The 12,046-nt window shown below is 35.9% G+C and overlaps 1 protein-coding gene across 1 annotated transcript; it reads right to left on the bottom strand.

The window, feature by feature from the left end:
• Positions 1-5,686: 5,686 nt before the first annotated feature.
• LOC137716488 (MLO-like protein 3) lies at positions 5,687-11,465 on the bottom strand. The gene is made up of 15 exons (XM_068455944.1): positions 11,246-11,465; positions 11,063-11,120; positions 10,686-10,897; positions 10,441-10,557; positions 8,547-8,607; positions 8,278-8,372; positions 8,100-8,174; positions 7,873-7,964; positions 7,534-7,583; positions 7,404-7,444; positions 7,133-7,306; positions 6,989-7,024; positions 6,672-6,739; positions 6,464-6,524; positions 5,687-6,248 (listed from the first exon to the last, which is right to left on the bottom strand). Exons 1-15 carry the CDS (start codon positions 11,372-11,374, stop codon positions 5,871-5,873), a joined length of 1,647 nt encoding a protein of 548 aa, XP_068312045.1. The 5' UTR covers positions 11,375-11,465; the 3' UTR covers positions 5,687-5,870.
• Positions 11,466-12,046: the final 581 nt, after the last annotated feature.

Below are 12,046 nucleotides of genomic sequence, written 5' to 3'. Positions count from 1 at the left end.
CGGACGAAGGTGCGCGCACAGTTGTTGGTAAGTATCCTACTTTTTAATTGTTTTTCCTTTTAAATTTTATATATTTATATTACTTAATGTATGTAATTAATTTGTTACATTGCAGACGAACTACAATTTCGACCACATTAGCAACGATATGTTGGCGTACGTCAACAGGCTTTTCGCCGAACGGTATAAGCAGTGGTAGAGCGACCTGCACCAATATTTTGGGACATTTGATGATCCGCAAGTCGCTTTTGAGGAGAGTTGCCCGAAGGAGTTTGAGGACTGGGAAGATAATTGGGTGTGGCTCTGCAGTTATTTTCAAGAGCCTAGCTATGTGGTACGTTTTTTATATTAAGTTTAAAAGTATTATAGGTTTTTTTATTAATGTTTATTGATTTTTTTTTATATTTCATTTAAATTAGAACTAATACGTTTATTTTTTGTATAATAGAAGAAGGCGAAAGCCAACAAGAGCAATTGGGAGAAGAATACTATTTTCCACCATTCCGGTTCGAGACCCTTCTCATATAGGATGGAGGCGCGGCGACAGGTAACAATAAAGTTTTTCATATTCAATTTTTAATATGCAATAATGTTAAATTTTTTTTTTCGTACTAACATTTTTCTTCTCTTGTTCTATTTAGAGGGGTTCAAAATTTCCAGAGATCGATGTCTTTAGCAACGTTTATGTTCGACCTGGGGATGAGTTGGCCGAGTCCCTTTATGTAAGTATTCTTCAATTGTAATTACTATCCTACGCATTTAAGTATCATGGTTATTATTTGAATGTTATTAATAATATTTCATGTTATATTACACATGCAACGATGATGGAGAAGAGGCAATTGGTTTTTTAGGAGTCCGCCTCCCAGCTTCCTCCCAAGACTCCGCTCAAGTCTGTGGATCCCCCAAAGGATACGGGGTTTCATATCCTTACAGAGACCTTGGGTTAGACTCTTGAGCAGAGGCCGGTGACGTATTGTAGGGGATGGGGAATGCCTGGCGGCAGGAACCTTGAGCCTCTTCATTATCCCAGTCAAAGATTGAGGTGACAGCTTTGACAGCAGAGATGGCCGACCTTAAGACTGAGCTCTCCTCGTATAAGAGCCAGATGTCACTGATTGTACAGGCCTTTAGTCAGTCCGGCATTCGTCTCCCGAATCTTCGTCCCCCGTCGACATCTGAGCCCCTCCAACCCAAGCATGCCCATAACTCTGTCCCTTCGACCTCTGAGTCCGTCCCCAACCTCGAGACCTTCCAGCTGCCTCCGAATGACGACCCTGTAAATTACGCCAAATTATTTTCCTTGTACATACATTTTATATTCATTTAAATAAATTATTTTTCTCTTCATTACATTTTTTAATTGCAATTTAATTTTATTACAAAATTAAAAAAAAATAGAACAAAAAATTAAATTAAAAATATATATTTCTTTTTGCACGACAAATACCTTCATCTTGCAAAATTTTAGCAAGTAACAATGTTTTCGCACAAAGTTTCGAGAGACGAATATTAGTTGTCCCGCATTTGTATCCTGGTATTTTGTGCGACGAACACATTCGTTTCTAAAAATTTTGTGCGACGAAGGCTAAATCGTTGCGCCGCATTCTTGCGACCAATGCTATTACGTCGTGCAAAGTTTTTCTTCACAATCTTTGCTCGACGAATTCTGCGTGATGAAGTTTCCGTCGCTCGAACATTTGTGTAACAAGGATACACTTTGTGCAACCAACTTTTGTTCATCACGCAAATAGTTAAATGTAGGAGTGTGAATGCAATGGATAGATGCTGTGGTACTCGACAAACATGTAGGAACCATTGAGCCCTTTTAGGCGACCATGATTTGGGAGATGCGTGGGAGGGTGTGTGTATATAAAGGAGACCGAGTCATCCATGCAGGGACATTTATATTACGGGGCACAGTGCCAAAACTAATAATATGGCCTTTTTAACTAGGGCTGTAAATTGGTTTGAAATGACTTCAGAGTTTGTATTGGATTTTTGGCATTTTGGATCTTGTTTGGCTTGTGAAATTTGGTTTGCGAAAGAAACAAATAAAGTCTATGTTCAGCTCGATAAGAAACAAATCAAGTTTGAATGATATTGGTGTGTTTGGCTTGTAAAACTTGTGAGCATCTCATATTTTTCATGAAACAACTAGAACTAAAATACATTTAAGAAGTTTGTTTACAATAAAAGGGCATGTTTGAGATTTTGTTTTAGACATATTGCGTTTAGGTAATTTTACCAAGTTTAGATTGGCCATCTTCAAGTTGACTTTACTTTTTAAGATAGAGATTGAGATCATGTCCTCCATCTTCTTTAATTTCTAAAGAAACTACAAGTATGATAACCTAACCTCCCCCTAAGTTCCAGTCATCAATCTAATGAGAAAAAAGACGTTTTTGTGACTCTTAAAGTACTCACTACAAAAATTAAGCTCATTTGAGACGGACTTTTTAAGGGCTGATGTAGAACAATTTCTATTATTTTCTCGATAGCTACTAATTCTTCGTTCAATATGTGAAACCATTAAACTCTTGTCTTCAGAAGTCATTACTGTCTGGCTTAGTCAAATCCTCAACTCTTGTAATGTTTATATAAAGAAAAAGTATTTGAAAATTTTAAACTCACTTAAACTCGGTTCGTATAATATATAAATAAGCAAAACCTAACGCAAGTCGAACTCGTAAAAAATTAAACAAGCCAACTACAATTCGTCCTTAGTTGAAAAAAAACCCATTCATTTCATAACTAAAACTCATCACCAATTTTGAAAATAGAAAACATCAAACTTATAAATACAAGGGTACGTTTGTACTTAAGGGTATGTTTGGGTAAGAAACTTTTAAATTTTTGGATCACAAAAAGTTTAATATGAGGGGATTAAAAATGTACCATACAAACATTACAAAACGTATGATAAAGAGATCTGCAAATGATTACTTTGAAGGAGCCATTTACAAATCCCTATCATATGTCTTTGTAATTAATGTTCATGAATGTATTTTCCGATTCCACCCATCTTACTTTTTGTGATCCATTTCTTCTTTCTTTTTCTAATTGCCTTGCAATTTGGAAGTCTCTCACCCAAACACACCCTAAAAGGTATTTTTTTAATACTAAATCAAGCAACTTTCACTGGAGTTTTGACGAAAGCGGTTGCGTGAAAGTGATTTTAAACCTTAGGGCTACATGTGTAATTTCATAAACATGAGAGAGTGATGTAAATACTTGATAAACTTCATGTGATGTCCCAGTGGCCCAATAGCAACAATCCGAGTCAAACAAGGCTGAAAGCTAATCTCCAACATGTTTTTAATAATTTTCTTTCACAAGTGGGTCTCCAACTTTAACCATATGTTTTGTCGCACCAAGATTTGATTGATTGATTCCAATTTCTACACCAAAATGGTTGGTGTTTTCGGTCTGCCTTTGGGCCTGTGGGCCTTTGTATTAATTGTCGTAAATTGGCAAGGGGCCATTGCCCTTGTCTCTTATCTAGCACGACATGTTTGATTCTTCTAGCAAAGGTTTCTTTCTTGCCGTAGTTTTTTATCTTATGATTGGACATCTTGGAGCTGATTGATGTTTCTTGCCCTGATGCATTTTTAAAGTCAATAATTTTGTATAAGGTTTGTCTTCTGTTTCCTGTATTGTAATACAACGATACTGAGAGAAGATGATTTGGACAAAGCCAAACAAAGGGACATCAAAAGTTAAGCAACGACTCTCTCATTTATGAAACTCGAATTTGAGATTTCTCATCTATATGTAACAAGGAATAACACTAGACTATATTAGTAATGATTTTTCTTTTGTCTTTTATTTTTTTAATTGTATGGAACGCTTTTGGAAGAAATTCTTATATGACGTTGATGTATAAGGCATCACTCTCAATGAGACGCCACATATTGTGTCCAGCTCCGTGGGAAGGCTGCTCTATGTGTCGGCACTGGCCTAAGAGAACAACTTAGCCCGATTCATGCAAGTCCTTCTCCCGAACAAAACTTTCTCCTTTTGTCAAATTGGCATCAACGAAAGTACACCATTCGTAGATGTGTGTTTTATTTTTATTTTTTTTGTCAAACCATTAGCAGATGTGTTCACATGTAACAATTAGTTGGGCCATTTAAAATTTGTTCCGTCTCAGTCTTATAGGCTCAAATCCTTAAACCAAACCGTATGATTCTTGGGGTCGACCGGCTTGGCAATGAATTAGTTTAAAATGCCAAATTCCTCTTATGCAATGCCATTGCTTTGTTTGGACTAGGGTAATCTTTATCCAACAGCAAAATTTACACAAAGGCTCAAAACAAAGTAAACACAATGAAAAAGTGGACCTTCCAAGCGAAACACAAAGAGCCCAATAAGAGTTGAGGCCCAAAACCAGACTGCCACCACCGTCGTCGCAACAGCACCTCACTACCAGCACGAACCACAGACCCAACAAACGCCATAAATCCAACCAAACAACGCTAGAGATAGAAGGAAGGAAGACTCTCACTCTATCATCCAGTAAAGAGCACCTCTCTGATCGCAGCCACCAATTAAAAGAAGCCAAAGAAGCAGTGGGATTCCCACGAGCGAAACTGCCAACAAAGGCAGAGAGACGGTTGTGGCGGTGTGAACACTCGAGCCGGTGTGGATACGAGAACTGTACACACCTTTCTAATGGACGGCAACAAATCCTAGTCAATAATGATTGCAGACTTGAGTTGAGATAGAATTGATGAAAGACATAGCCAAGTAGGTGAGAACGAAGTGAGTGAAGGGATAGATTGGATTGGGAGGATGGATAAAGGACGTGAAGATGGATGGATAGCAAGGATTAGAAGAAGGAAAAGAACGGATTTGAGGGCTTAGTCGAGTAAGATCAACAACTATTGGTAAGGAAGGAAAACAGCAACCATAAAGTAAGGGGAAAACAGCAACTATTGGTTGGGAAGGATAGCCAGGGGAAAACAGCAATAGGAAGGAAAAAGAAAAGAGTAAAAGAAGGGACAACCAGCGACCCTGGCCATAGCTAGGGCCGGTAGCATAGGAAATTGACGAAAGGGTAACCACTCACACCATGGTGAGAAAAATGTCACAGAGAGAGTCTCTCACCAAAGTGGAGAGAAACGAGATTTCCTGTAATCTATGTTCATTTTTAGTCTTTAAATTAGGGAATTGGGCAAACAAAGCTACGAACTCATTTGGATGTACTTCTAAAATGATTGAAAGTACTTTTAGAGAAAATGTTTTTTGGTTCAAAAAACACAAAGTGTTTTTTCAAAATTTACTTGCATTTTTACTAAGAATTGGTTCCAAAAACATTTTCACGAAAAGCACTTTCAGTCATTTTAAAAGTAAATTCAAACGAGCTCAACTTCTAGAGTTGCAAGCCAATTCCGTTGTTCCCAGCAAAACTTAAAATTTTACCTTATAAGCTGTTAATTAAGGATAAGGATTGTTCTTGAATCGTTTATATAAGGAGGCATTCCTTCTTATATACAAATCACAGTCTGACACATGTAAAATAACTTAGTAAAATATGCAAAAGAAAAAGGTTTTACCCACATATCATGCTGTAATTTATCTGCAATGATAAATTCTTATTACTCATGTAAAGAGCCAAATATTTTACGTTAATTAATGGATACATAGGGATACCAAAGCATTCAAAAATTAAAATCTGGAGCTCATCATAAGATTGGAAGTTACAATTTAAAGGCTTATTAAACTTGAGGGAAAAAAAAAAGAGAAATGTAAACTACCAATTATACAGATATGCTAAAATTGATTAGAGAAACTCCAATCCTCTAATGGGCTAACCTATTTATCATACTTGCTTTTTTTTTTTTTTTTCTTTTTTGCCAATAAAATGTTTAAGTTTGTGTTCTGGTGACCTCCGGCATTCCTATATGTACCTCAGTAGATGAAGCATTACTAGCTAGTTCAATTTCATTTTGTCCAACCCTTTCTTGATGATCCTCAACAATTTCTTCGTTACCATAAAAATTCTCAGTTTCTCTAGGGTGACTGTGGTTCATTTCAGGGAAAGAAAGTTGGGGACGATGAGAAGAAAAATCTGGGGTATTCATGATTTCCCAGCTGCTTCCCACCGTAGATGAATCTTCGTAATGACCAGATTGTGTATAGTGTGATTTATTTTTCCTCTTTCTCTTCACATCAGCATGCCACTGCTTTATAACATTTGTTGTTTGCTCTTCAAGCACTGCTGCACTCTTGAAATTTGATCCCATCTGCATGCATAACCCGAGTTTAGGTGTACATTAACGAGGGTTATATTTTCTACTGATCTCAAACGATATGTTCTGCTATCAAACTGTTAACTTCAACTGCTGATGAATTAGATTTGCATTCGAATCTGTGATTCAGTTTGATAGCTTGAAACAAAACATGTATCTGACAAGAGAAAGCAAATATATGCGCATATGCACGTAAAGGCATGCATTACCTGGGTCACTAGAGCATAGAGAGGAAGAGTAATGTAACTGCACATCACTTGAACCGTCACCCTACAGAAATTTGTGAACAATTTACTTTTAGTGGAACAATACTAAGTAGCATCCTGATTTGTACAATGACACACATATGTGCAAAATTGAGTGTGAATATGTAGATGAAGAGAATAAAAGTAGAGGAAGATGAGCGTTGGTACTCACGCTAAAACCGCTCGTACAATTATAATATGTATGTGTTCATGGTAGCAGGAGTGTATCCCAAATTGCACCTGAAAATAATTAAGAAAGGAGAGGTAAGTTAGTTTTATCTTAATTTTCATTGAAACTCTAAGACTTTTATCTTGAGTACTAGTTCAGTCGACTAAACAGGAATACTGTAGTTTTACTAAACAGTCTGACATGTTATATTGTCACATTGTCAAGAATAATATATATATGGTATAACATAAGAAGTTGTTTGTCAATTGTTCACATTTCTAACTAAATAAAACGAACAAGTGAGGATTAATACGACATACCGTGACCCATATGAAGAAAGCAAGTTCAAAAGCATTCTGAAAAGTTGAATCATGTCAGTTGATTTGATCATAGTAATAACTGAAGTGATTAATTAGGCATTAGTACGTACTCATCCGGAATTAAGAAAGAAGATCAATATTTACCATAAACAATGTGAGATGTACAAGAGTCAAGACGAACCGCGGTTGATTGAACCAGAAGTGACTGTCCTTTGGTTGTACTAGAGGAGCTCCTTGAATCACATTATGCTGGTCATGAAGTTGATGAGCCATGTTTGCCACTACTACTTCAAGTTTGGTTCCAAGAACTAGCACTATCTACGAGCACATAATCCTTAATTAGCCCTTAATTCATACAAGAATTAGTAAAATAAACCCACGATTAGAAAGAGCTAGTTTAAGAATTAGTACATACAATCAGTGGCACAAATGATACCCAGAGATACACCTGCCAACCTGTTTAAGTTCATAAAATTAATTAATACCAACCAGAATTGAAACTTCTATGTTGAATAAGTATATTAAACTGGTTGCTGCTTAATTACCATGCACGTCGAGGAGGATGAAGATGACGACCATAAACCACATGAAAGGGCTGCCAAGCGATGCATTTCACAAACACACAATATTTAGGAAGTTGTTATAAAAGGAGTCGCACAATATTTAGGAAGTTGTTATAAAAGGAGTCGTTGATTGAATATCTCACATAAATGGAATATGAACATACCGGTTACATAGGTGATATATATATGTATGTATGTATGTATGTATATATGTATGGATGTGAAAGATATGATTGTATGTTATCAGTATTTTAATTGTAGATAATAATAGCAAAAAAATTGATGAAAAATTAAAAATTAAAAAAATTAACAGTTGGCAACCTGATTCCGACGACAGCTCTAAAATCATCCTCCAGTGATCGTTGTATATACTTTTGGAAATCGAATGCATTGTTGTTTGTTGGAAAATGAGTCTGCAAAATTTGTGAAAAACATAGTTTAGATATGAACTACTGAAATGTGAGAAACGATAACTAAATAACAGTGAACTGAATGATATGGTTTTGTGTCTTATTTAGTTATTTGTTTATGCATTTAATTATACTCACGGAAACGAAACCATGACGCAGAGTGAGGTAATCAACTTTTTCCACTGAATGGAAAAACTGCCGGAAGAAGCACCTCTGCAGAAAAACCAGAATAAAATAATCAAAATTTAATAAATAGTTAAGAGGTGCCTCCTCTCCGTTCCTAATTAACCCCTAAAGTGAAAAGAAATCAACTCACAATCCACAATCCAACAGATGTTCCACTTCCTGTACAGGAACTCATATGTCTAAGAGCAAATGTTGTCTGCCTTGTAAACCTAAACCGATTAGGATCTACACCCAAAAGTTGAGTATTGAAATAAAACAGGGTTGGATTAGCTGCTGTATTTTATTGAAATCGGATCATGGCATAAATTAAACAAATTAAGCTAGATTAGTTTACACAAAAACGAATTAAGACTACACCTAAAGAATCAAATTAAGAATTTGTGTCATTGTTTATCTTACCATTTGCCATCTGGTATTCCACTGTCTGAGTTTCTTTTTCCCATGCCTCCCAACGCCTCATCTATTAGTTTATTTGAACACAAAACCAGTTACCCAAGTAGCCAAAAAAAAAAACCCCTAAATTAATAATAGTTGTAAAAAAAGTGCTCTGTCATTTAACTAAATGCTGTTGAAGCATAAATCGTGAACTGATGTGCTAAGTGTTTGTATTAATCCTAGCTTACATTGCTGGAGTAATTAGCTCAGGTTTAAATGTAATTTTACTTATTTAAGTCTTATAGGTCTTAAGTAAGTGAGGTGCCATGTATCTTCATCTTATATAGGATGTAAGATGGAAGACTGAAATTGCTTTCATGTAAACTTGAATACTGCCAAAACTATGTCACCGTTCGAAGTGTGTGGGATTCTTCACACTCTTGCTAGCAAGCTCATGTTGTGCGTGTGAATGAAAATTTGCAGTCACATTCTCTGCTTGCAGTCTCTCTCTCTTTCATCATTCTTCATTCTCTGTACTGTAACTTCTTCTTGAAGAAGTTGTGAGGTCATTGCACACAAATCTCCCATTTAAATTCAAATTCTAACAAAAGCCTCCCAGAGGAGAGCGGAAGCTTCAGGATTAGTATGCCCTGGATTCCCGGATTCATTCTCGTCCTGATCCACCATGAAAATTTCGATGTCTACAAAAACATTCTAGGAAAAGGCTCGTAATGATCTTCTCAACAATCACAAGGTGCTTAAGTGGCAGGATGGGAGTTCGGAATTGGTGAATGAGCTCATGCCGCGGGAGAGGAAAGCGGGGCTGGCTCAATGTTGAACTAAGAAATTCATTCAGGGATCAGAACATTCTAATGCCGGAATAGAGAAAACAGGAAAGCTACAGGATCTATTGGTTAGATCTGACTCGAATGCTACTGATAGCTAAACATTTTGATCTGCTACTCGGATTGCAAGTCTAGAATATATGTTTTTAATGATTTTTCGATGAACGATTTAGAACACAACAAATTGAAGTGCCCGCCGACTTGTGTACTTGCTACCACAATATTTTTATAATTAATTAACATGTAGTAACATAATATATATGTAACACAAATAGGATTAGAATAATATTGAAAAACTATATACTCTTCCTTTAACTATGAAATGACGTATGATTAATTTAAAATTGGAGGGGAATGTGTGTGATCCGAATCTTAATGCATTTTTTCTGCTTTTCAATTCTCAAAGCTTCCCCAACTGCCTCATGGGGTACATGCAATTGACTTCACACACCCAAAAGTGCAAAATTTTCCATGTACAACAAGGACTTCGTTCCCTAATTCTTTTGAGTTTCATGTTGGGATGCATTCTCAAAATCTTAAAAAAGTCAATGTGTAAAAATTTAAATAAGATTTACTATTTTTAACAACCAGATTCTCAAACCTGCTCCTTGAAGGTGAGGTCATTGTTAATGGGGGGTGTGGTTAGAAGAACATTGGGTGCGATCTATAAACATCCAAACTGTTGTTCGTAGACAATTATTGAACGATCAATTGTTGTGCATGTTACACGGTTTTTACTCTCAACGTCGTTGGTCTAGCAGGATGCCTTTATTGGACAAAAATTATATTTACAAAAAAAAAAAAAAAACAAAAAATGACAACTCTTGCAAGTGGTCTTTTCCACAGTGGTGGATGTGTTGAGCTCTTGCATGTGTAGATAAAGACAATTCTAAAAGTACCATACACCTAAGTTAAAACATTTATATCAATTTTGTGGGGTAAGACCGTAAGAGCTATCAAACTTTTTCCCTTATCCTTACAAATGTCAGAGGCATTATAGCAAAATAATAATAATAATAATAATAAATATATATATATATATGTATGTATATATATAAAGGTGCGTAGCATACCTTGGCCCTTCCTAAAGCCATGGTGAGAACACTATACACAATCTGCATAACTGCCAAAACAAAGATGAAATTGTTGAGCTGATTGAGGCCCCCTTGAGATATAAACGAGGTCTTTCCCTGCAAACCCAAATTTTTTTAATTAAATAAAACTAAATTAAAGGAGAAAATACAACTACCCTTAATTTTCATCCTAAAAATATAAATATAAATATAAATCAAAACAAAATACTTAATAATTAGCATACCTGGGTTTCACAGTGATCCTCACTGGTATCAGCTGCTGCAAGCATTCTTTCTACTGATATTTGCTCAAAACCAAGTGCTTTGGTGGTTTTTGTTGGTGCTTTTTTTCTGCAGGGAAGCATGGTATATGCAACTTTTGTGGGTATGCATATTTTGGATATGGATCTTTGTGATACTGTCAAAATTAGTGACATAAATCCCAGGAGTATAAGCACTGCACCAAAAAAAATAAAAATTTGATTCAGCAAATTCTATAAATTATCAACTAGAACATACATTCTGCATTAAACTGCCGACGTTGAATGAATAGTCAGAATAATTAGGATAGGCGAGTTCGATCATTTTTCAATGAATATACCAACAAACTGAAATAACTTACCTGATTTGAGCTTCTCTACGGCCTCGAACAAGGCTGTCTTTCTGTGAGTTTTGAGCCACTGCACCAAAATACGTATGATCAAATTAAAGAAATTTTGAAATCAGTGAAACCACTTTCAAAAACCATATGACTCTTTTCAACAAATTTGATGGTAATATCTTACGAAGGGTAATATGTACATACTTTGCTAATGAGATGGATCAAGTGCTCTATAAATAGAGAGAGAAATATGAACACAAAGCAAACTGCTGCCAAAGCCCAGGTGGGTGTGTCTTGAAGTGAACGGCTGGATGCTGATCCTCCAGAAGCCATAATTTCTATGTTTTCTTGGGGGGAAAATGGATCAGCATCAATGGAGGAATTAATGAAAGAGATGAAAGAAAGCACAGAGAAAATTTGTTAATTTAAATACTCCAAACAAATAGAGAAGAAGAAGGGGATGAAATGTTCAAAGCATGTATGCTGCAATGACTTTCAAGTCCAAACAAAGCCGCACCCTGTGAAGGTCGTATCCATGAAACTTGGTTTGACACGGTTGGTTTAGTTTATATATATATAATGAAGGTTTGTTTGAAGGGGGTTTCCGGTCCCATATTTTTTTATTGGATCTTAGGTCCCATTTAGTGGGAAAAGGCTTTGTTGTTGTTGTTAAGTCCCATTTGGGAACCATATTTTTCCTGTGGGTGCATTTTTGCTTGCTGATTCCTGTCTTCCTAGCAAGTTGATGTGGCAGAAAACATTTACATGTCTATGCACTAGTGTTGGTTTGGTCCTCATTGATTCATCTCTCCCCTAACAATTATAACTGTCTTATTCGCTAACACTATTGCTCTACCAAAAATACGTTTTTAAACAAAACTGTGCTAACACTATCGCCCTACTAAAAATACTTTCTAAACAAAACTGTGTAAGTCACATGTTTAGACTTTTTACTTAATTAGTATGAGAGGTGTTTGTAAAAAAGAGTACATGTTTAGTTTTGAA

This window comes from Pyrus communis, chromosome 14 (assembly GCF_963583255.1).
Source record: "Pyrus communis chromosome 14, drPyrComm1.1, whole genome shotgun sequence".
Classification (NCBI taxonomy): Eukaryota; Viridiplantae; Streptophyta; class Magnoliopsida; order Rosales; family Rosaceae; genus Pyrus; species Pyrus communis.
Note: the sequence above shows the minus strand (reverse complement) of the source record. Positions and strands in the feature narration are given on the sequence as shown.

Coding starts and splice junctions, on each gene's coding strand:
- LOC137716488 (XM_068455944.1), bottom strand. CDS start 11,374: ATGGCTTCTGGAGGATCAGCATCCAGCCGTTCACTTCAAGACACACCC. Junction 8,608..10,440: donor TGGCTTTAGGAAGGGCCAAG/GTATGCTACGCA, acceptor ATAAACTAATAG/ATGAGGCGTTGGGAGGCATG. Junction 7,307..7,403: donor TATCATTTGTGCCACTGATT/GTATGTACTAAT, acceptor ATGTGCTCGTAG/ATAGTGCTAGTTCTTGGAAC.